At 43.0% G+C, this 27,095-nt stretch overlaps 1 protein-coding gene across 4 annotated transcripts in view; it reads left to right on the plus strand.

Moving 5' to 3' along the window:
* LOC126416409 (solute carrier organic anion transporter family member 74D-like) overlaps positions 1-27,095 on the plus strand; it is a 130,561-nt gene that overhangs the window by 79,842 nt on the left and 23,624 nt on the right. For all 4 annotated transcript variants that reach the window (XM_050084125.1, XM_050084134.1, XM_050084141.1 and 1 more), the window contains one exon: positions 177-337. In XM_050084125.1, coding sequence (XP_049940082.1) covers positions 177-337 — 161 coding nt within the window. The remainder of the gene's footprint in view (positions 1-176; positions 338-27,095) is intronic.

Here is a 27,095-nt window from a genome sequence, read left to right on the forward strand (position 1 = left end):
CGTCTGTAGCACGTCATCTTCGTGGTGTAGCAATTTTAATGTCCAGTAGTGTACTTTAGCAACTATATTTTTCATCTTTTCTTTTTATCTCCTTTTGGTGGTACATCTCCCTGGAGGAATTCTAGTAGCAGGAGCTATACATTACTAGCGAAACCAGCACTATATCTGCCGCGCAGGTGTTCGGCAACTGCAGCTGCTTGCCGGGGTCTGGGACAGCGACGGCAGGTCCCTGCCCGACGGACTGTGCCTCCGTCTTCATTGCCTTCCTCGTCACTCAGAGCGTCCTCCAGTGTCTGGAGGCGAGCGGACGCGCGGGCAACGCACTGCTGCACTTCAGGTCAGTCAGAGGCTGCGTGCACCCAGCATATCGTACGTAGTGGCGGCAAGCACTTTTCCGTATCTGGGGCTAGCGGTTAGTACCCTATCATATGATGACTGGGTGCTGTGTGATGTCCTTAGGTTAGTTAGGTTTAAGTAGTGTTAAGTTCTAGGGGACTGATGACCATAGATGTTAGATCCCATAGTGCTCAGAGCCATTTGAACCATTTTTGAACCCTATCATATGACCTAATAAAACAAAGGTGGTAGCAACGAAACCTTTAGAAACGCTTCTACTATCATTTAGTGGTTCAACCACCCTGTGCATCTCTAACATCCATGGAAGACGTCCTAAGGTAGACAGAAATACTTGGTCTTCTGAAATTGTTACTTCCTCCAACACGCATCTTGTGGAAAAATCACGGCAGGAAAAATCAGGTAAATTCGATCTACACATTGGCTCTCCTACAGTCGCTCGTCCCGGGTAACATCCGCTAATGGAATAGTAAATCGGAAAACTGTAGTGGTACAAGAGGTATAAACAACATGTCTCACACACGTTCAGTGCATGATCGTAGATTTAAAAGGCGGTAGCGTTTAAACTGTGGATAATCATCACATCATTACCATCAATTATCATCGTTCATCATTATTAGCCGGCCGGGGTGGCCGAGCGGTTCTAGGCGCTACAATCTGGAACCGCGCGACCGCTACTGTCTCAGGTTCGAATCCTGCCTCGGGCATGGATGTGTGTGATGTCCTTCGGTTTGTTAGGTTTAAGTAGTTCTAAGTTCTAGGGGACTGATGACCTTAGAAGTTAACTCCCATAGCGTTCAGACCCTTTTGAACCATCATTACTATTATTAATCTTATTGTTATTATCATAATCATCAGACCCCTTTTGAAATCCCATGATGGATAAATGCCTCCACCAGACTTTCTCAAACGTTGCGATAGACGATACGTATCCACGCTAGTTTCGTGTATGTTGTGTATGTCACCTACCCTCTTGCTTTAAGACTGTCGACGCGATCTTTGCCCTGCCCACCTTAATTTTGTTTTCATTACGTTCATAACTGCGTCTCCACTGTTTTTCTCATATATTTATCTCCTTCTCTGTCTCTTCTACTAATTTCCAATATGCTTCTCTCCGTTGAAAAAAAAAAACTGAATTTTTGAGAGGTGACGAATTTAATTTCCATCTCGCACACAAACAGGTCAGAGCACTGAGCAACACATCAGAAGCTTTATTTTGAAAGCATTACCTGGATTGCCAGTAACTGTCCATGCTACTTTTATTCTTCCGTTTATTTCTGTTTCCGTCCATTCACTTTTTCTGTTCAGATATCAAAACCCAATTGCTGCAGTTACTTGACTGTTATTTTCTTACCTATTAATTTACAGCTCATTTTTTGAGTCTGATAGTAATTTATTTTCACGTTTACTTTTGAATATTCTCTATTAGTTTCTTCCTTTACCTGTTGAAGCTTGTGCATAGCACAACCAAAAAGTGAAATGTTAGGAACAAAATGTAGAAGTATCTAATGTGTCTTCCTTTCCTCAGTTCACTGATCTGAAGATATTCACTACATCTTTTGACAGTAGTTGAAGCTGTCTGTCTGATTCCTTTTTCAGTTGCCAATGGTTTACTATGCTGAAGAACTGTAATGGCAGTTGTGACACTGATGTACGTATTCTTCAATACAGGTCAAGGGGGAAACAAACATGTTAAGTCACTTTTTTTTACGAAAGTGAGTTATTGCTACAGCTCGATTTACACTCCTCATATGCATCAGCTGAGAGGCTAAAACTGAACAAAGAAATATACAGCGAGTTGAGAGATATGAACATCCAAGGTGTTACACTGAGGGGAAAGAAGCAGGTAAGTTAATTTTTCATGGCAAAGTAGAGGTAAATAAGTGGTGACTCATACGGCTACGAGAGCTTAGAGCAAACAGTATTCTGAAATTCTGATGTACCTTCTCCAGCGCCCCCCCTTCCCCCACCAGTAAACTGGAGGCAAGGAAAAAAATGAAAAGAAAGGGGGTATGCTATGTATTCGTTTACTACGCATGTTCTTGCAGCAGGTAAATACTCTATCTTTATTATGAATGGGAAGAAAAGCGCAAAAGTGACGTCATTCCTCTCTCAGTTCATCGCAAACACCTTGGAATAGGACACTAAAGAGAAGGAATGGTCAGTATTCAGGAATTTAACAGGAACGATCATTCGAATCAAAAAAGTGTAGTAACCATGTGCGCTAGAATGCATACCTTAAGAGATATGAGCACGTGTTCAGTAGAAAAAAAAAAACGTTTCACAGTACTGAATATGTGTAAGTGCTCGTTGCTCTTAAGGTGTGCATTCAACAGCTCATGTTTACAGCAATTTTTTTGCTTCGAATGGTCGTTCCTGTCATCTCCACAAATACTGGCCATTCCTCGTGGAACCTTATGTACATTTTGTGGTGGCCAAAATAAAAACTTTGCCGCCTTCCATATCATTCATTTTGTAACACTGTCAAATTAGTAGACTGAAGAAGATCAAGGTTACGTTCCCTGTGCATGGCCTTCCGAACTTCGAGTGCGATAAAAATTTTGGATCATGGAGCGCAAAGGCACTGATGGAAACACGTGAAGATTTCCATGAAATGATCGAAGCATCCAGATACAAGCCATCTCCTTTGACTGTGGTCTGTGATAATCCAGAAATGGAAAACACTGTTGGACTCAAAGAACGCTTCATAATGCGTTTTAAAAACTCGACCTATTAAGATATCATCAACTTACTCCAGACGCTGCCGTATCCTTAAATATCAAACGAGTTATCACAAAGGAATGCAAACTGGCTTCATAAGAAAACCATGAAAATGTTATCCAACAAATAGCCTGTTTTAACTGTCCATAATATATTTGACTGCATAATTTCTTACTTGTCTAGTGCACAACAGCTTTGTAGTTTTCTTCTGGTTACTGTTATCTAACGGGAACAAACCTGTACTTTTTTCTAGGTCTCGTTCCAATTCCCAGACTAAAATACCTATAATGATTGATTAAGTTTTTCCGTCCTGATGCTATGGAGTTCTTCAATCAGCTGCACCACAGCTAAATATTCACTACATGTATACTATCGCTATATTATCACAACCAGAAATTCGTTTAGTCGAGATTATAGTGGAATTATTGCGTTTGTTTCGCTTGACTTACGTGTTTCTTTTCTCTTGCAGTGCGATTTTTGACCGGAGTTTGGGAATTAACTTCCTTGTGGGAACACTCTGGATGCCAACAAAGCTATTTTCACATTAGATGCTTCCGAAACTTTTATTTTATGAAATAAAAAGTATTTTATGTTCTTATATATTGACGTTATCACATTCATACATTAAAATCGTTTTTTAAGTCTCATAATAATTGACGTAACTGGTACTTTCTCCTGGCTCTTCATATCTTGTAAAAATTTCCATTTTTACTACATAACTATCATTAAGCTATATGGACACTACTGCTCGAAAAAAATGCATAATGAACGCGAACTCACTCCTGTGATTTAATTCCTTTTTCAAAATCAAAGAAACCCCAGTAAAACAAGCAGTTAACAGTTATTACGTGATTTGTAATTTGATTCACTACTTCTAAGTAGTCAGTTGTGCTGCATATACTTCTAAGGCTAGATAGTTTCTTCGTTTACTTAGAACTTAATATTCCTTTATGCAGTTAGTGATAGTACTAATGAATATTTTGTGCTTGGCGGAGAGGGGGCTAATTTTTAGTACCTTGCCTTCTGCAGCAGAAAAATTATACCATCTTTAGTGATAACAGCCACCATTTGACTCTATGCTTTTTTATTATTTCCACTATTACGATTTTGGCTTTTGAGTCATTATGTCGTGTAACAAGGAAAATGAAAATAAAATGTATAAAAGGTTAAATGAATGGCATAATGTGACCATATGTGAAAAACACGGCGGCGTGCAACATTATATACGAAATGGGTACTTCTTAGATATTTCTGATTAACGTGTCGTCTTCATAATATTACTTTTTTCTTTTGTTGTTATTTTAATTCCCCGTGAAGGGACGGGGCGCACCCAGATAAAACCGCTATTCAGCCAAGGGTTTTAAGCATCTAATATAATTTTTAAAGTATATAAAAGGAGATAAAAATTAACCATTTTTTAAATGCAGTTTGGTGGATTTTTAAAACTTTTTACATGATTTTATTTTACATTTAAAATATAATCATTAACGGTAATAAAGCTGCTATGACATAATGGTCATGGTGGTAAATCATGCTAATAATCATGATCATGACGGAAGCTGATTTGCGAGAACGACTATAGGGCTTGTGGTAACACGGGGTCCGGAACTGCGCTGGTGCTACGGTCGCAGGTTTGAATCCTGCCTCGGGCATGAATGTGTGTGACGTCCTTCGGTTAGTTAGGTTTAAGTAGTTCTAAGTTTAGGTGACTGATGACCCCAGATGTTAAGTCCAATAGTGCTTGGAGTCATTTGAACCATTTTTGGTACCATGGGTAACCACTGAAAGTCATCGAGGGGGAGGAAGGGGATGGCTGGGAAGTAGGTGGTGAGAGATAGGGAGTTGTGACTAGGATGGAAAGGGCATACATCAGGACGGATTTCATCGTTGCGTAGTGGGGGTTGGTTGAATTTCCAGCGGGAGAGGGTGGGTACTGCATGAAGGTGCATGAAAGCTGGTATACAGGTGTAATGATGCAGCAGGGTAACTGGTTTGGTTGGTATACTGAGTGCCGGAGTCGATTTTACGATTAATGCCTTTGATCTGCAGGTGCTCCAAGAAAAGAAGGTGTGGGAAGTGGATGAATTGGTGTAGGATACGAGTTGGCGAAGGTAGGTGGTAAATACACTCTACGACAGAAAAAAAACGACACACCACGAAGGAATTACAGGAATGCGACAGTAATAGGTGGAAGTGATGTACATGTACAAAGAAACAAATGATTATAATATCAGAAATATTGGATGATTTATCCAACAGAAAGAGTTTCACAAATTGAGCAAGTCAATAACGCATTGGTCTACCTCTGAACCTTATGAAAGCAGTTATTCGACTTGGCATTGATTGAAAAACTTTTTGAGTGTCGTCCTGAGCGACATCGGGCCAAATTCTGTCCAATCGGCGTCAAAATCCCCAGCTGGCTTGCAATCAGGGGCAGCAAGACGAGACTTAGAATATCTTCGATGTACCGCTGTTTTGTAAGGGTGCCGCGTGTGGCAACCAAACAGGTCTTGCTATCAGAAGAAATGGTACCCTACACCATCAGTCCTGGTTGTCGGGTCGCATGGCGGAGGAGAGTCAGATTGGTATCCCATCAGTGTCTGGGGCGCTTCCAGACACGCCTTCGCAGGACATCGGGGCTCAGCTCAAAGTGGGACTCATCACTGAAGGTAATTCTACTTCAGTTAATGAGATTACAGGCCGAAGACGTGTCTGAAGATTTCCCGGACACCGGTGGGATACCAGCCTGATTGTCGCACGCCAAAGGGTGTGACAGCCAGGAGTAATGGTCTGAAGTGCCTTTTTTTCATCGCAGGACCCCTTTGACAGTCATCCGCAGCATCCATAAAACATAACGGTACATCGACGATATTCTACGCCTCGTTTCGTTGCCCTTCATGGCAAGCCATCCTAGGCTTACATTTCAGCAAGATAATTCCCACTTCCACACGGCAAGAATTTCTACTGCTTGTGTAATTGCTTGCCATACCATATCTCCGCCAGCAAGAACACCGAATCTGTCCCCAATAGGGGACATGCGCGACAGTGTGGGGAGAGCCCTCCAACCGGCTCGGGACTTTGGCCATCGACTCGTCAGTTAGACAAAATTTGGTACGATTACCCTTAGGAGGACATCCAATAACTCCGTCAGTCAAAGCAAAGCCGGATAATTGCTTGCTTAAATGCCAGAGGTGAACCAAAGCGTTACTGAGTTGGTCAATTTGTGAAGCTTTTTCTCTTGAATAAATCATCCACTTTTTCTGAAATTGTAGTCATTTATTTGCCTGTATACGTACATCACATCTACTGATCTACTATTCGAATAATTCCTTTGCGGTGTGGCATTAATTCTAGTCTTAGAGCGTGTTACATATTCTTACATGTACGTATGAACAAGATGTCTCGTCGGGAACTATGAAAACAGATCATACACTTCGTTTGCATTTAACACTATACACGGCAGTTACATTTTATACCCTGTGCTGAATTAATGTAAGCAAACACAGTGGCGTGGTTCGCACAGAACATTTCTGCTCAAGAAATGAGAGTGTTATTCGCTTGTGACCGCTCAGAGACTGTTGTTAAACTCACAACGATATAAGACATTGAATGTTTGTGTTACATAGGTAGTCTTTTGTGCAACATTGTTCTAGTTTTGGGGAATTTCATTCGTTGGAGCTCCGTAATCTAATTTGCAAATTCCTTTTGTATTATTTTGCTTGCAGCCTTAAGCGTTTCTACCGAAATACATAATTTATATTCGTCTCATCCTGAATGGCGTTACACAGCTCACCGAACATTTCAAATAAAAATTTCATTACAAATTATCCGTGTTTCTGAATAATCGCTTGAGCTATACTAATATTTTAAATAATTGTAATTTTTCTACAATTTTATCTTTGACGTGAACAAATGTTATTTCATGCACGTAAACTGATAACAACAGACGAATCCCCGGCATCTTATAACGATACATGAAGTCTAAGTCGAACGAATAGGACCCTAGATTTACCTGATGTGAGTGCATTGAGCTCTCCGTGTTGTTAGATCTAATGACTTTGCTGAGTTGCAGGATTTGTGCTGGAAATCGTTAAAAGAAAGGCGTGTTTCGTTGCGACGGAAACTTCTCACGAAATTCCAATCACCAAATTTCTCCTCCGGATGCGAAAATATTTTTTTGACACAAACCTCCACAAGGAGGAACGTAATGTAATTTAATTGAATATAATGATACGCTTTTAATGTAATCTTTGCAGATTAAAATTGTGCACTGGATTGAAAAATGGAGTCGAACGGGACTGTGGGACTGCCCCCAAGTCCAGCTGAGAACGACACAGTTCCCATCACATGCTTTTCGATATCATCATTACCTTTCACTCTTACAAGTCACTATCTGCACGCATTTTATTCAACGTGACATGTTTTCCCGCGAACGTAAAGTTCAGATTTCGAGATCCGGCACAGCATATTCCATTAACTTGCAATGCCAAAAAAAAGAAGTACACCCGCTTACAAGTTTCTAATTCTACACCTACATGGAAACGCTGCAAATCACATTTCAGTACCTGGAAGAGGGTTCATCGAACAACCTTCACAATTCTCTATTATTCCAATCTCGTATAGCGTGCGGAAAGAATGAACGCCTATATCTTTCCGTACGAGCTCTGATTTCCCTTATTTTATCGCGGTGATCGTTCCTCCTTGTGGAGGTTTGTGTCAAAAATATATTTTCGCATCCGCAGGAGAAATTTGGTGATTGGAATTTCGTGAGAAGTTTCCGTCGCAACGAAACACGCCTTTCTTTTAACGATTTCCAGCACAAATCCTGTATCATTTCTGTGACACTCTCTCCCATATTTCCCGATAATACAAAAAGTGCTGCCTTTCTTTGAACTTTTTCGATGTACTTCGTCAGTCTTATATGGCAAGGATCCCACACTGCGCAGCAATATTCTAAAAGAGGACGGACAAGCGTAGTGCAGGCAGTCTCCTTAGTAGGTCTGTTACATTTTCTAAGTGTCCTGCCGATAAAACAGTCTTTGGTTAGCCTTCCCCACAACATTTTCTATGTGTTCCTTGCAATTTAAGAATTTAAGCTGTTCGTAATTGTAATACCTAGGTATTTAGTTGAAATTACTGCTTTTAGATTAGACTGATTTATCGTGAACCGAAGTTTAACGAGTTCCTTTTAGCACTAATATTGATGACCTCACACTTTTCGTTATTTAGGGTCAACTGCCACTTTCCGCACCATTCAGATATTTTTTCTAAATCGTTTTGCAGTTTGTTTTGATATTCTGATGACTTTATTAGTCGATAAACGACAGCGTAATCTGCAAACAACCGAAGAAGCCTGCTCAGATTGTCTCCCAAATCGTTTATGTAGATAAGGAACAGCAAAGGGCCTATAACACTACCTTGGGGAATGCCAGAAATCACTTCTCTTTTACTCGATGACTTTCCGTCAATTACTATGCACTGTGACCTCTCTGACAGCAAATCGCAAATCCAGTCACATAACTGAGACAATATTTCATAAGCTCGCAATTTCACTACGAGCCAGAAATACGGAATCGATCTGAAATCTCATGTCAATCGCACTCAGCGCTTCATGGGAATAAAGAGCTATTTGTGTTTCACAGGAACGATGTTTTCTAAACCCATGTTGACTGTGTGTCAAATGGTTCAAATGGCTCTGAGCACTATGAGACTTAACTTCTAAGGTCATCAGTCCCCTAGAACTTAGAACTACTTAAACCTAACTAACCTAAGGACATCACACACATCCATGCCCGAGGCAGGATTCGAACCTGCGACCGTAGAGGTCGCGCGGTTCCAGACTGTAGCGCCTAGAACCGCTCGGCCACCCCAGCCGGCGACTGTGTGTCAATAGAGCGTTCTCTTCGAGGTAATTCATAATGTTCGAACACAATATATGTTCTAAAATCCTGCTACATATCGACCTTAACGATATGGGCCTGTAATTTAGTGGATTATTCCTACTACCTTTCTTGAATGTTGGTGTGACCTGCGCAACTTTCCAATTTTTGGTACGGATCTTTCGTCGAGCGAACGGTTGTATATGATTGTTAAGTATGGAGCTAATGCATCAGCATACTCCGAAAGAAACCTATCTGATATACAGTCTGGACCATGTGAGGTAACGGGCGAGTTGTCGCGCCCTGGAAATATTATATGTTCGGAATTGGGGCGGCCGCACAGAACGCTCGTCAAAGCCGCGGCGTGGCAGCAAACACGTGGTGGCAAAAGTTAGCCGGACGAGAGGGGTAGCCCCAGAGCATGGTCCAGCCGCGTGGCTGGGAATTCCGCTGTGACGAGGACGGTGCTTTGTGTCGACGAAGGAGGTGTCTATGCCGGGAGTGCCAGAGATGGCGGACTTTGTGAAACCGTAATGGCAGACATTTCACAGTTCGTATAGAAATCAGTAGTAGCCAGATGAATCATGATACCTCAAAAAGAAACATGTACGTCACTATTTCTTGCACGACGATTCTGATGGTGTAATCAGATTTTCAATGTCTCTATTAGTTTAAAGTTTAGCATCCGACGGGAAATTATACAAGTAACACCCAGAAACGAATTTCCAAAATATAGACGCTTCATCCGATTTTGTCGATCGCCGTGTCTTTAGAAAGCTATTAGTGTAAACCTAAATTGGTATGAATTACAGTCATGTAACTTAAACAGTACATGAGTTATTGGAGGTCATAGTACCCGCTTTCTATCGATCACGTCAGGCCATAAGTACTCCACAGTTACACGAAAAAACGGTAGCAGCATGCTTATAAATATATGTATTCATCTATGCCTTTGTTTATATCCAATATATACTATTAATGAAGAAATTGGTTAAATATTTACCATGTTTTAGAAAGCACAGAGACATTAGGCTACTGGCCTACCTTTTGTTACTATTCCTTTGATATATGTTTATTTAATTTGTTTATGTATTTAGTAATGTGTGTTAGAGCGTGTTTATGGTCCAGCCGTAGGAATATTTATTTTTTTGTATGTGCTTAAATATGTTTGTGAGTGTACGTTAGCTTGGAGAGATGGAGTGAGCGCTCTAGCCAATCACAGCGCTCGTTAAAGTTGAGACGTATGGAAGTGGGGAAGGAGGTTTTTCGAAAGAGGACACGAGGGTAGTTCTGGGGAGTGTGGCGCGAGGGACACTCACAGGACGGAAAAGGGATAGACGCGACGGCGTGGCGGTGGCGAGAGAGACTTGGAGAGAGTGAAGCGGTTTGCGCGTGGTCGCGAGATATAGAAATACTTCGGAGTGCCGACTTGTGAACTTGTGAAATTTGCGTGGCCTCTACAGTGAAGACGGAGTGTGCGTTTAGAAGTGAATATCTCGCGAGCTGTGTTGTTGTTCATAACTAATTACATGCTGTAGGAATCTATTGTTTCCCTGTTACTCAACTTATATTTTATTTAGTTGCTGGACCATCGACACCACTGCTACGGTCGCAGGTTCGAATCCTGCCTCGGGCATGCATGTGTGTGATGTCCTTAGGTTAGTTATGTTTAAGTAGTTCTACGTTCTAGGGGACTGATGACCACAGATTTTAAGTCCCATAGTGCTCAGAGCCATTTGAACCATTTTGAACCATTGGCACCAATAAGTGTTTTGCAGAAATATACCGCATTCTCAAAAGTACTACTGTCGTGCTCATCATTTAAAATTGTTAAGAAAGTACCTGCAGATATTATTTAATTGCAAACTTTTAATTATAAACGTCTTTGTTACAGTCTAAATTCGTAATTGCCGAGTGATATAAGCTTCGACCAATCGATTCATGTGTATATTCATATTGTATACTGTAGACACAGCAGTATTTGGCCTGTAATACGGCAACTACGTATCCCAGCCCCTAGACAACGAAAGCAGCCAAGAGTTTTAATATTGCAACTCGGAGTCGGAGGGTAGGTGGTTGAGAGCCATTCATTTCATTCATTATTGTTTGAAAGCCCGCAACCGGGAGACTTGCTTTTATTAAGTGTTTTAAGCTGCTTCACTACTCCGAGAATATTTACTTCTACGTTACTCATGTTGGCAGCTGTTCTCGACTCGAATTCTGGTATATTTACTTCGTCTTCTTCACTCGGCATTTATTGTTGCAACAGTGTATATCGAGTCATGAAGTGATTAAGTATACAGATCAATAGCAGAAGCAGTTCTGAGGTACCAGTTACCAACCCACGGTGGAACACCCATATTAGTATGCCTTCACGGACGTAAATGCGGGAAATGACTCCGGTCGATCGTACTGAAGGCGAATACTGTCCTGGGATGCTTTATGGCACACGAGTCAACCTCGGCCCATCATATCCCACAAATGCTCGATTTCAGACAGGTCTGGAGATCGAGATGGCTATAGAACCTGCTGCGTGTCTTGCTGGACTTGTTTAGTTTCACGGGCAATATGTGGTCGAACATTATCCTGTTGGAACAACATACAAACTTCCTGGTGCAAACACGGCAAAAGAACGTATCTAAGAACATTCTGCACATAGGTGCTGTTTAACTTCCCCTCTAGGAACACCAAATGTGAACAAGAGTTGTAGCTTATCGCACCCCGTATCATAAGCCCTGGGATGGGTGCGACGGTAACTAGCAGTTACTGCTGACTAGTCTTGCTCTTTTAAACAGTCTCCCGTGCGAGAAAACAAGTTGCATCTTTACCTGTGGTTACTCGTACTTTAGGTGCTTGGCCTATGCGCGGCTCTGTTTAAAAAGAATAGCTCGATGTAGTCTAGGGTCGAGTCGCGCACGGTCGCTTTCATATCCTGCTGCTAATTCGCTATAAATAATGACGTGTAGCTGTGGTCCTGCAGTTAAATAGTCTATGCATTGTCTAGAATTGAGAGTTCATAAAATACACAGAAACCCAAAGAACAAGGTAAATGAATAGTTTAATAACAAGGGTTGTATTTTAACACCTATGATTGATGTAGACGACATAGAAACATGTTGAATAATGATTATCCATGAATGGATATCACAAAAAAGCGGGAAGTGTTCCTACAGTATTCAGCCAAAATACAGACAGAAAATACTCCTATCAATTGCAGTAAAGTTACGTTGAGAGCGTTACGACATTGGTTGCGAAATCCTCAAATTAAACAGTCACCGAAAATACGTGAAAATAACGTTCATTTCGTAATCACAATACACGAAATATCCACCAGCTCAAAATAGTTAAGAGTTCAATATGATGATTCACAAATCAGCACACGTGATACAAAGAATAGTAAAACATACTCTGTTTATTCTCAGCTACGGAAGTAGTCAGAGTCCTAGCACATTCACACCCCTCGAAATACGAAGTCCCTCCAAAAGTTCAAGTATGGTAGTTGCTGTTCACAGCCCACAATCTATCAGCCGTACAATCGAATGAAGCACTATATCACAGGCAGGTCTGCCTTCTTTAAGAACGAGCGTAGATGTGGTTATAATCGCTTCCCTGAGCTTTACACTGGAAAAGTCTGTCTCCAAGACACTCCCGTAGTATTCCGTTACTATCTGCTTTCCCATTGGCTGAAGGGCATCCTCACCAACAATGCATCGTTCTCAGATTCAACAGACATGGTCTGATCCATCTTGATCACTTCCTGAACTAAACTAAAATACTACAACGATAATTAAATGAAGAAATCATAAGAATTCGGTTACACTGAGATCATTTACAACAAATATAGATAATAACTGGTTTATAAATAAATAAGCCAGAATTCTTGCACGTGTATTCATGGTAAATGACAACAGATTGTCGTTAAATACATTTTAAACAATTATTTATACCTTCTTGACAAAGGTATTTTGTATTTCTTTTCAACTGTGGTGTCCACTAACACTCGCGATTCACCAGTTTGAAATCAACACAATTTTTAATAACATTTGTAATCAACATTTAAATAAACTTACTGGCAAAATAGTAAACTGTAATAACTACAAAAGTATGACAATATATGAGGTATTTCATGCTATATTCATTAGCTGTGTAAATATATACGTTACAGTATTCCCAATAGTTGACGAACATTTGCATAATGAAAAGATTTCAAAGGCATCGTAAATCAATAAACAAAATAGGTACAGATATGTAGCTTTTAGGGAAAATACCTACTATGCAATCCTATCATCTGATGTATCATTCGTTGAAATGGTGTGAAACATTTGAAAGTTGGTAATTCAGAGGCTCATTATGAGTATGTTATTCACTGTGAAATATTAACTTCTGTAGATTTAAAGATATTGAGATCTTTCTGTGTAATTGGGCGCATCTAATTTTCCTGAGATCGCAAATGTATTCAGGTTTGCATTAATATTTGATGTGAGTACTGTCAAATTTCAAAGATCTATAAGAAGTTATGTTTCAGCTTGTCTGACACTTCGCCATGTCTTAGAGTATTGTCTTCTGTACAGAGGCAATGCGGGAGACAGCCGTCACAATTCCCCGAACCAGGAGTTTCCCTATTTCCGACGACGCTGCTAGCCTTTGCACCTGTACTTGCTCATACCGGTCACCTAGATGGAAGCCGTAACTGCCATGGCGCGCCTTGAGACCTGGGCCCGCCAGCGTTCAACCATATAACAAAATCATCTTACATCGTACCAATTCCGGGTGCCCGATTAGCTCGCCTAAATACGTATATCATTACACACTTACACTTAATGCGGCACATTAGCTCGCTAATTTGGTACATTAAGTCGCACCTTATTTGACATACTTTCATAACGGAATACATACATAACACAATAAATAGAATACCGTACTTATGTTTCAGAACAATGGTGTAAGTATCTGTGTTGAGATGTATGAAACGGTATGTAGCTCCTAGGAGCGTCGTAACATCCTAACCACCAACATTTACTTAATCTATCGCAAATTACAAAAATTACGGCGTATTAATTAAATGCCGAAATAAAAATATAAACTTTCAAGTAACTTTCGAGCTACCCCTAAGCACTGACGAGGACTGCGGATTGACGCAGGTTAAGGGGAGCCGGAGGTGGTCAAATCCAAAAAATTACGATTTTTTTTTTGCTACCGAAAATTAATTGGAACATTCCTCTTTAATGTAAACTTTGAATTATTGTTCTACTCGCCCTAGAAGTGGAGTTATTACCATTTTCCCCCACGCCTGCAGAGGAAATGGGCGGCCGCTGAATGCATCTAACACCCTCTCGTGACTTCCTGGCGAACTGCTTGGGATTTTCTCGGCCTGTTACGCATACAGCGCCTTATGTTACGCATACAGCGAGTGTGAAAGGGTTGGCTACATTGTTTTCTGTGACAAATATTACCCGTATTTCCTTACAGCTTACTCCTATTTTCCTCAGAATTTCAAACATCTTGAAGTTCTGAAGGCATTAGGATTTACAGCTGGGGTGAACACTGCACGAGCACTAAGAAATATTGACAGAGAAAGGATAAGAGGAGCAGAAAGAAGAGAAAGGCATATGAAGTATGATGGAACAACAGGCCAGAAAAGAAGACAGAAGAGGAAGCTTTTGGAGAATGAAGAAGAAGACCCTGATAATCCATCCTATAGTGCAGGAATGTATTGAGAAACTTTGATAGCCATTTCCCGTAAATTAGAATTTTTCGAATATAAGGAACATTTTCTCAAAATCCACTCAAGCTAGAGATATGAAATTTTTATACAGCACTCCTAGTGGTCAAACTTAGAACTTCACACTTCACACTGTTCGCTTGGTTGTAGGTTGCTATTGCATCATAAATGCCAAAGTGCAGTGTTTTTATGCTTACAAACACCCTTTTAGGAATCACTTTCCAAATCAAATAGTTTACGCTCTCATTAGGATTCTGCGTCTTTCCGTGTAGACATTTGTGTAACAATTCTGGCTGTTCTAAGTCATGAAAAATTGGTTTTATTGTTCTCTCCTGATTTTTGTACGTACTGCGTATTACCCGCTTTACACAAGAAGTATAATATTACCAACAACAGGCGCAACACTGAACTAATTAGAAACGGTAAACAGCAAACAGACGATGTTCCGCGCTGTTATTCATTGTAGTATCGCAACTTGGTGTTAGTCTTAATTTTATTTTCCCTACGTTCTTCCTCTTCTTATATACACGGTTACTAAAACGTGGCATCGTAACCAGAACGAATGTGTACGACAATATTAAATGGAGCAAGATGTTCGAAATTCTGAGGAAAATAGGAGTAAGCTGTAAGGAAATACGGGTAATATTTGTCACAGAAAACAATGTAGCCAACCCTTTCACACTCGCTGTATGCGTAACATAAGGCGCTGTATGCGTAACAGGCCGAGAAAATCCCAAGCAGTTCGCCAGGAAGTCACGAGAGGGTGTTAGATGCATTCAGCGGCCGCCCATTTCCTCTGCAGGCGTGGGGGAAAATGGTAATAACTCCACTTCTAGGGCGAGTAGAACAATAATTCAAAGTTTACATTAAAGAGGAATGTTCCAATTAATTTTCGGTAGCAAAAAAAAAAAAAATCGTAATTTTTTGGATTTGACCACCTCCGGCTCCCCTTAACCTGCGTCAATCCGCAGTCCTCGTCAGTGCTGAAGGATGACAGCCGTCGAAATGCGGCTGTGGTAGAGTTACAGTAATCATAGATTAGTCTCTGACAGCCGTCCCCAGTGGAATCGATACATTCACAAGAGGATAGAAAGACAAAACAGATTTCATTCAGCCTGACATTTGTTACACTGTTCCCACGTTATCCACCAGAAAACACGTCTTTCGTCTAGGAAGCTCGATACACACCATAAATCAGTTAACATTTATCATTTCTCAACTACTTTACCTCATGTAATAAGAAAATTTGATACAAATTTTACCCTGTGCAGAAATCGCCAATTAAACTTTCCTCGCGTCTCAGGGAATAGTTGAATCGCACATTCAGCAAATGTTCACTCATATTTGCACTAAAATCCCACTATCCCCAGAATTATTCTACTTAAATCTATTCAAAAAAACCTTCCATTAAAACACATATTATATAATTAATCAACATAATGACCAGCCAGGGTAGCCGAGAGGGCTAGTTCGGCGCTAGCAGCCGTGCGCAGCGGAGGTCCGATACTTCCGCCTGTGCGGCGTGTGCGAGTGTTTGTTTACTTGTGGACTTAGTCTGCACGCGGGATAGTAACAACGATCATGGCGAACAAGTACAGGAAAACTACATTACGATTCAGTTTCTGCAAAGACTACGAACGACCAAAGGCTTTAGCAGTGGAACGATTCATTCGAGAGGACGTCAAGATACCGCCAAACGATATTATCGGAATTCACCTATCCATCGTTAGTCCCACGGTGTATGTTAAGATGGTAAATGACGCGGCGTGTGAGAGAATTCTACATGCGACAAAAGCAGGTCTCCGATTTTGCCATAGTGACGGGAATGTCGGCACGGTAACTGTAGAACATGCTGGTCTGGGTATACGGACAATACGTGTTTTTGAGCGGCCATTTGAGCTCCCGGCTGACGAAGTTATCGAGGCTTTTAAGCCATACGGCACAGTACATGGTCACACAGCAGAACGGTGGACACAATTCGCCACATACCCCGTTCTTAACGGAGTGCGGCAGATCACTATTGATCTTCAGAAGCATGTACCGTCCTATCTGACAATCGGTGGTTGTCGGGCGGTGGTGATTTACGATGGTCAACCACGTACATGTTCTGGATGTGGCGAGGAGGGACACCTCAGGTCGAACTGTATGCAACGGCGGATTACGCAACTGCCTTCAGATGTGCGGGAGCCGTCGCCGGCGATGACAGTACTACCGATCACCTATGCCAAAGCCCTCACTGCGTCCGCTGATGACCGAAAGGACACAGCCCCGGTGGAAGATCAAGATGGCACTCTCCGAAACCTTGTAGCAGACGTCGGGATGACAGAGCATGTAGCTCCGTCGAGCATACAATCTACGGCGACAACATCAGATGAGACCGAACTCCCACCAAGCACACCGATAGTACAAGAAGCAGTTCCAGCCACTACGGATGCTGTTCCGTCTGAAACGCACTCTGAGACGACATCATTAGTTTCGACCGAACTCCCGCCAAGTTCAACGATGGGACTCGAAACACTTCCAGTTCCTACGGATGCTTTTCTGTCGGGCAGCCGTGATTCCCTGCAATCTGAGGACACGGACGGAAGATCACGCAAACAGCGTTCCCCGAAAAGGAGGAAACGGCGGCGTCGCACGACATCTCCTCGGGATGACTCCCCTTGCCCCGACGACGATGTGCCTGTGGACCAAGACGACACAACAGCCTCTACGAAACAGGATGAGGCACTGGGAACTGTTCGATCCGACCCACAGCGGTCTGTCACATTGACGGTACCGGGACGTGGTGATGCTGAGGAGAAATCCCAGCCAGTTGGCTCTCCAGACGCAGATGCTGTGGCTATGGACACGAATATATCACAGCCTGAAACGATGTGGTATGAGGATATTGAGGAGGCTCCGGACGTCATACAGAGGCAGCCGGCACTCGCGAAGACGGCCTAATAATTGCTGAAGTTGAAGGGAGACGGGCGAGAGAACGTCTTCTAACTCAGCCCCCGGCGATGGTGCAGGGAGATGTTGTTGCGCCTCGACAGAGTGGGATTCAACGCCATGCGAACCGTATTGCGACATTAAATATCAATGACGTGCGTTCACCGGCCAAAATACACCTATTGAAGGAAACGGTTTGGGCATCTGATGTGGATATTGCTTTGCTGCAGGAAGTCCACATAGCTGCACTCCCATACATCGCAGGCTACCAATCCTATTCGTCACATGGAGATCACAATGGGAGTGGGGTGGCAGTTTACGTGCGAGATGGCTTCCCAGTGGAAAACGTGTGTTATCTTCCGTCGGCCAAGGGAATTGCTTTCACGACGTTTGGGACACGCATCATTAATCTTTATGCACCGTCTGGAAACAATCGGCGGCGGGAAAGGGCGCGATTTTATGCAGAAGACATTGCTCCACTATTCCATGGACGTTCTGAATGTGTAATAATTGGTGCAGATTTCAACTGTGTTCTCAGCCAGAAAGACCAATGGCCGCAAGCAAACATCAGCCAGGAGTTGCGAATCGTTGTCAACGACCTTGTACTTAGTGACACGTGGGAATTACGACATGGAGCTGCACCGGGATACGCCTATGTGACAAGTCATTCGGCGAGCCGATTAGATCGCATTTATATCTCACGGGCTCATGCAAATGATGTCCAGGACGCGGAACGCTGGCCATTGGCATTTTCCGATCACAGCGCTTACATCTGTACGGTGCTTCTTCCCCGTAGAGAGGTGTGGAACAGTAAGGCCCCGTGGAAACTAAACATTCAACATCTACATGATCCTGAATGCCGTCAACGGATCCTTGAGCGAGCGAAGGGTTGGAAGGTATGCGACGATGCTTGATTGGTGGCTGACTTGTGCTAAACAGGCGCTCCGCCGTACGTTCATCTCATATAGCAGGGAAATGGCAGAATGGCGCCGCCGTACCACCGACTTTTATTTTGCAGCACTGCGCGACCTGGATGATGGCCCGCCGGGACAGAACATCTGGATCGAACGCAAAAGGATAAAAGCTAAACTAGTGGCTTTAGCTCGGAAACATCTTCAGGGAACCATGGTGCGCGCCAGATGTCACGATACGATAAGGCACAAGATTCCTTCCATGCACCACGTCGTGAATGAACGAAAGCACCGACGACGCGTTTTGGTACGGGAGTTAATCACCCGCGAAGACCGAAGAGTGACGCGTCAAGCGGACATTGTCTCTGCATTCGCCGACCATTACCAACACATCTATCGGGAAGAAGCAGCCTCTTTCGATGACCTCGACCGTATAGCCACGTCTGTATCCCGTACACTGACGGTGGAAGCCGCGGGAACCTTACTGGAAGCCATTAGCTGTGAGGAAGTACATGATGTGATCGCACAAGGTGCGTTGAATCGGTCCCCAGGCATTGATGGGCTTCCTGCTGAATTCTATCGCGAATTTCGCAACGAAATGGCACCGCGATGGACGGAAATGTACAACGAGGTGTTAAATTCCGATGCGCCTATTCCACCGGCTTTTATGGAAGGCCTCCTGGTGCCAGTACATAAACCGAAGTCAGGAATTACGGTCACACATTATCGCCCCATCACCCTGCTTAATGCCGACTATAAGATCTTTGCACGGTTGCTGGCGTCCCGATGTCGTATGTTAATTCGTAGCGTTCTCTCTCCGGAACAGACGACACCGGGTGGATCGGTGAATGTGCAAACAGCTACTGGCGAATGCCGTGATTTGATAGCGCCGGCAGAGGAGTGCCGGCTTAAAGCGGCGATGGTGGCGGTTGATTTTGACAGTGCTTTTGATAAGGTGCGCCACAACTATCTGTATGCTGTACTGGAACAAATGGGTTTTCCAGATCGTTTTACTGGTCTCATTAGAAGGATTTACGGGGGCGCACAATCCTTGGTACAGGTTAATGGGCGTATAGCAGGGCCCATTCAAATTCGACGATCCATTCGCCAGGGCTGCCCTCTTTCGGTGCTGCTGTTCGCGATAGCGTTGGAACCATTAATTGGGAGGCTCACCAATTCTCTTTCTGGAATGGAACTACGGGGCTACACCTTCAAATGTCGTGCCTATGCGGACGACCTCCTGCTGCCCGTTCGTTCTGAGGAAGAGGTGAAGACGGTCCTTGAACTGTTGTTGGACCACAGTGTGACGGCGGGTAGTGCAGTGAACATGAACAAATCGGCGGCAACGCCGGTGGGAAGGGGCCTTACGCCGGAAGAAATGAGTCCGTTTCCTTATGTGCAACGATTCCGCTATCTCGGCATAGACTTTACCTCATCTGTAAAACATACTGCAGCAGTTAACTACCGACGTATTTTACAGACAACACGTACCATGGTCCGACAACATCTCCTACGGCGCCTTGATCCTTTGCAGCGAGTCGAGTACCTGAACACTTATGTGGTTTCTCGAATGGTGCATATTTCGCAGATCCTGCCCCTACCACTCACGCTCTGACGTCGACTTCAATCAGCACTAGGCTATTTCGTGATGATTGGATCGCCCCTCAAGGTGCGATACGAAACGCTCACTCTCCCTACGGACAAGGGGGGACTCGGACTTACGAATGTTCACTGTCGTGCGACGGCGCTCCTTCTAGCCACAATGTATAAGCATTGGCGTAGCGGGCGTGATTCCCTTACATCCCGCCTACTGGATCTCCTGGTTCCAGCGTCCCTCACACCTCCGGTGGCGGTGGGCAACATTACGCCACATTTTGCGCATGTCTCAACATTTATCGTGGAACTTAGTTATATCAGAGACGAGTTTCCGCGCACGAGACCGCCGTGCGCGAAGGATTTTTATGTTTGGCTGCTACGACGGATAAGTTGTAATGTAATTGAACTGAAACACCCCAGGTTGCATTGGCCGAAGATTTGGAGACATGTGCACCAAAAATTCTTTCCTACCTTCGTTCGGGCACTGTGGTTCTCTGTCGCCTGTGGCAAGTTCAACACCCACCAACGGCTCCATGCAATTGGACTAGTGGACACTCCACTATGCCCGAAATGTCACCAAGTGGATGACGACCATCACCGCTTAACTTGTATCGCGGTGGAGGACGTCTGGCTCCTAGGAAGACAGATGGTGGCTTGCTACCTCCGTGTGACCCCGCAATATATTACACCTGCTTCCTTCTTACATCCGGAGAGTGACTACTTTCCGGCGACTAAATCACAGTCGATCATCTGGATCAAAGGTTGGACGATCGCGTACCTCTATGGGGATACTGCCACGTCGCGACTTGACTTTTGGTATTTCTTGCATCAAGCACACAATGAGGTTCATAGATGGTCACACTATCGGAAAACGTTTGCCAATTATCTTCAGGCAGTCTTCCTTGACCCCCACGCAGTTGGAATGTACCGGGTGCAGTCGGTGTGCACATTTGACAGCTGATGATGAACCTCACGCTTCTCTCACCACTCACTATGTAATGCACATACTATACGATGAAATGGTCTATATGTTCCTTTTAACAGAGTGATTTTATTGAAAATAAATAAATAAATAAATAAAAACAACATCCCTGTTCCTTTCAATTTGTGATTTGTTTTAAAATCTTTTGTTTTCTTTCTTTTTGGCAGAGGATGCGTTTCATTTAGTGTTTGTAAAAAAAAAAAAAAAAAAAACAGAAAAAAAAGTGGTTAGCGTTCAAGCCCCGTAATCACTGGAATCGATGGATCGAGTCCCGCTCGTCAGTTTTTTTTTAATTTCTAATACAGTAATTTTCTTTACTATTTACATTACATAAAAAAAGAAAAAAAAAGATGGATAGAGCGTAAAAAAAACAAAAGAAAAAGTGGGCTAATGCGCTGCTTCCTGGACTGGGGTAGGCGCGCTGGCCCCGGATCGAATCCGCCCGGCGGATTAACGACGTAGGGCCTGTGTGCCTGCCAGCCTGGATGTGGTTTTTAGGTGGATTTCCACATCACACTAGGTGAATACCGGGCTGGTCCCCACGTTCCGCCTCAGTTACACGACTCGCAGTCATTCGCACTATTCCATGGCTTCGATTAGACACATACAGCTGGGTTGGCGGCAGGAAGGGCATCCGGCCACCTCATAAACTTACCATGCCACATCCTATTAACCATGGCCGACCCTGCGTAACTGCGGGACAAGGCTCAAACAACGAAAGAAAGAAAGAAAGAATTAATCAACAGAATATACCACCAAAAAATCTGCTTATACTCCCACAAGCAATTAAAATTTTAATGAGGTCTGAAGACCTCCATGCATTAAATTTTGTGTGAACAACAATTACAAATGAACTACTTCTAGCACATGGGAGGCCTATCCAAAATACTACAAGCAACACATACAAATAACGACTCAGAATTATCCCCCACATATTACATAAAAAATTCATATTTGTCTTCCACATAAATAATGAGATCAATTACATTGTACTGACCTCCTCACACCAAGATTTGTACAGCCAGAAATTCACTCTTCACACAAAACAGAAGTAACCCCCAAAAATCCTATAAACTACATATTAAAATTATTATATATACGAGGGCGAATCAAAAAGTAAGTTAAACTTCCAAGTTACGGCCATTTATTAAACCACACACACATAGGCAACACGTCTGTGACCACAGCCATTGTTAGTTCAAATTTTCACATTGTCCCCAAGAGACTGTAAACATTTCTCGGAATGGGTAACCAAATTTTTAATTCCAAATGTGTAGAAATCGCCTCCAACTTTATATAACCACTTTGGTACAGCTGCTTTCATCTCCTCATCGTTTCGGAATCGTCGTACCACGAGATCCTCTTTCATCTTGCCGAACGCCTCATAATCGCATGACGCTAGGTCTCAACTGTATCGAGGATGTTGCCATACCTCCCAGTTGAATAGCTGCAACAGTTCGCGTTTGGCAGGCCGAGTCGATGTTGCGTTGTCGTGTATCAAACTCACACCGGTACTCACTTTTCCCCTCCGCATTTCTTTAACTTCCTTACGCAACCGTTTGGCAGTACGAAGCAGAGTTTATTGTCGTGCGACACACCCTCCGTGTCAAAGAGCACTGTCGCCATCACCTTTTCCGCTCAAAGTTGGACGTTGGTCGTCTTTCGTTGTGGTGATGTAAGCACCCTTTCCATCGGTGAACCTTTAATTTCGAGGGTGAAGTGGTGGACCTACGTTTCATCTCCTGTGACGATTCGCAGCAGAAACTCTTTGCCCCACGCATAATACGGTTCCAAAAATGCCAGCGACGATTGGAAACGTTGTCCCTTATGAAAATCGGTGTGCAGCCATGGGACCTATCTGGCACGATGGAGAACTTACTGCCATACAAAATATTCAACATGCTACAGTTTTCTGCAGTGTTATTCGCCGATCCTCTCTAATGATCACATCCACACTGTCATCATTTGCAACTGTACTGGACGGGGCGGCTGCCTTCGCGATAATCATCAGCGAAATCCGTACGTCAGGCGTCAAACTGCGTACTCCATTTGACAATGGTTCAAATGGCTCTGAGCACTATGGGACTCAACTGCTGTGGTCATAAGTCCCCTAGAACTTAGAACTACTTAAACCTAACTAACCTAAGGACAGCACACAACACCCAGCCGTTACGAGGCAGAGAAAATCCCTGACCCCACCGGGAATCGAACCCGGGAACCCGGGCGTGGGAAGCGAGAACGCTACCGCACGACCACGAGATGCGGGCCCATTTGACAATGCCTGGGCGAGAGACTGAACTCTCACCGAATACAACAGTGATTTCGCAGTGAATGTCCATACAGTTGAGCCGTTTAGCACATAGAAATCTAATTGTTGCATGCACTTCCAATTTGGAGTGGACATCCAGTTGACGCGCCATTGAACCTAGTCAACATAGCCCGCTCTGCAGACAAACACACACACACACACACACAGCACGCACAAGCACACACACGATAGGATACCACACCACCCGTCGTTTCGGACGTATCAGCAGTGCTACACATTGGCCACGGTCACGTGTAGCGTGCTTTAGCGAGTCACATTTTGTCTTCGTATATACTTACATTTATACACACCCAATTTTTCATTCACAAGGTGTAATTCTGTCACCATTTCTTCTTACGTTTACCCTGACAGTGTGAGCATCTCTTTAATATCACGTTTTTACGCTTTGTCACCTCCTCAAATTCTCAAATTCTAGCCCTTTCTCCTCGTTCACCAAAGGACTCTCCCGCTCACAGATAGTTTATGACGACCGCTGGTACACCACTCTTAGATTAGAACACTTTCCTTCTTCATCAAGAATGTGTATATCACTCACAGCTTCATGTATGTAATTTCACCCCTCTCTATACATTTTTCCCCCAAATGATCATTTTCAGTGTGTCTTTCCTTTTCTTCCACATTTGTGGTACACATAATTGCAGAACAATCCTCAGTCTCATTATCCATTCCTATATTCTACTGAAATACCTGAAACGCATCTATAGGATTTAAATCACCTTCAAAACTTGTCGTTTCATCGACCTCATAAGCATCAAATACACTGTTCGCTTGTACTGAAGTAATGATATCAGTAGCTGTAACATTCCCATAAACTTCGTCTCTCTTAAACAAATCCTCACTTGTTTCCGCCGAATAAACACACTTTATCAAAGTTAAGATTCATTACTTATAACATCCATTACATCCGTCTATACTTTAGAGAAATCACCACGAATAACTTCGTCAACCTGCGCTGATACATCATAAGTTACCGCTATCTCATCGCTCAACATTATAACTCACAGTACACTCGAATTCAGCCAAATTCGGAACTACCTCTGTCTCCGTAACATTTTCTCTACTCTCGGATTTCTCCGACCACTTCGCTTTCTGATCTGCTACCTAACACAATACTTTCACATTCGTTCTTCCACATCTACTCATAATTTATGCTTCGATCAAAAGGCATCTGAACACTTCCATCAATAAAAATTAATGCACATATTACTTCCTCCGAAATATGTAAATCAGCAACTTCAACCTTTGCAGCTTCATCCTCTAAAACATCACCTTCGCTTCCCTTTAACAATAAATTACTCACTTTCGCCGATGTATGATAAATTTTATCACCAGCTGACAAGACTAACGCTACGCCGCTTTCACAGGGGACTGATGACCTCAGATGTTAAGTTCCCTAGTGCTCAGAGCCATCTGAACCATTTTTGTGGAGTACATTCACACCCCCCAAAATATAAAGTCACTTCAAAAGTTAAAGTATGGTTGCAGTCACACTACCGAATAAAACACCGTATCATAGGCAGGTCTACCTTTTTTAAGAACGAATGTAGAAGTGCCCAGAATCGCTCCCTTGACCTCTTGACTGAAAAAGTCTGTCTCCATTTGACTCCCATAGAGTTTGGCTACTGTCTGCTTTTCCATTGGCTGAAGACTATCTCCACGAAAAATACGTCACTCTCAGGTTCGGCAGACCTGACTTGACTCATCTTAACCGCCTTCTGGACTAAACTAAAATATTACAACAATACTTAAATGAAGAAATGTCATAAGCATTCGGTCACACTCAGATCATTTACAGTAAATATAAATAATAATCGGTTTATAAATAAATAAGCCAGCACTCTTGTACATGTGCTCATGATAAATCACACCAGATTGTTGTTAAATATTTTTAAATTGTTTATTCTTTCTTGACACAAGATATTTTGTTTCTCTTCTCAACATCGCGATTTATCGTTTTTGAATTAGCACAGTTTTTCATAGCACTTGCAGTCAACATTTAAATAAAATTACTTGCAAAATAGGAAACTGTTCATTAAATAAACACACAAGTATAACAATATGTGAGGTATTCACATTGTATTAATTAGCTGTGTAAATGTGGATATTACGATGTCCTGACAAACATTTGCATAATGACAAAAGATATAAAAGGTATCGTAAATCAAACAATAAACAAAATAGGTACAAATATGTAGCTGTCAGGGAGGATGGCTACAGCGCAATGCTATCATCTGAGATATTTGTTGAAATCGTATGAAGCATTTAAAAGTTGTTAATTCAGGGGTTCATTATGAGTATGTTTATTCACTGTGAAATACTAACTTTTAAAGAAATTATGTTGTGTAACTGGATGTGCCTCATTTTTCTGAGATCGCATGTGTGTTCAGATTTGCGTTAATATTTGATGTCAGTTATTGCTGAATATCAGAGATGTGTAAGAAGCCATCTTTCAGCTTGTCTGACACTCTACCATGCGTTGGAGCATTGTCTCCTGCACAAAGGCCATGCGGCAGGCAGCCGTCAAAATCCCCCTTCTGGGTTTTTCCCAATTTCTGGCGACGCTGCTGGTCTTTGCACCTACACTTGCTTTCACCGGTCACGTATCTGGAAGCTTGAACTGCCGTGACACGGCCTGAGATATGGGATCGCTAGCGTTAAACCACATAATAAATTAATCTTACCTCATACTATTCTGTGTGGCTGATCAGCTCTCTTGGGGCACTGTGTCTTGGACGAATGCACTCAACGAGATATCTCTCAGCAGGTGTACATCTACATCTACATTTATTCTCCGCGAGCCACCCAACGGTGTATGACGGAGAGCAGTTTACGTGTCACTGTCATTACCTCCCTTTCCTGTTCCAGTCGCGTATGGTTCGCGGGAAGAACGACTGCCGGAAAACCTCCGTGCGCGCTCGAATCTCTCTGATTTTACATTCGTGACCTCTTCGGGAGGTATAAGTAGGGAGAAGCAATATATTCGATACCTCATCCAGAAACGCACCCTCTCGAAACCTGGAGCAAGCTACACCGCGGTGCAGAGCGCCTCTCTTGCAGAGTCTGCCACTTGAGTTTGCTAAACATCTCCGTAACGCTATCACGCTTAACAAATAACCCTGTGACGAAGCACGCTGCTCTTCTTTGGATCTTCTCTATCTCCTCTGTCAACCCGACCTGGTACTGATCCCACACTGATGAGCATTACTCAAGTATAGGTCGAAAGAGTGTTTTGTAAGCCACCTCCTTTGTGATGGACTCTCCCAATGAATCTCCACCTGTCACTCGCCTTACCACCAATTAATTTTATATGATCATTCCACTTCAAATCGTTCCGTATGCATACTCCCAGATATTTTACAGAAGTAACTGCTACCAGTGTTTGTTCCGCTATCATATAATCATACAAGAAAGGATCCTTCTTTCTATGTATTCGCAATACATCACATTTTTCTATGTTAAGGGTCAGTTGCCACTCCCTGCACCAAGTGCCTATCCGCTGCATCACTTGCGCGCACGCAGAATCTGAATCCATTGCTGAAGATGACGGCGTGTCGTTCCGCTTTGCAAGTGATCCTCTGATGGCACCAGTCGCACCGCGCACACGGATGTTGTGGCGTGGGTGGAAGACAGGCAAGAGGTGTGCATGTCCATAGTTCCACTGCTAATAGCT

Source organism: Schistocerca serialis, chromosome 1, assembly GCF_023864345.2.
Source record: "Schistocerca serialis cubense isolate TAMUIC-IGC-003099 chromosome 1, iqSchSeri2.2, whole genome shotgun sequence".
NCBI lineage: Eukaryota > Metazoa > Arthropoda > Insecta > Orthoptera > Acrididae > Schistocerca > Schistocerca serialis.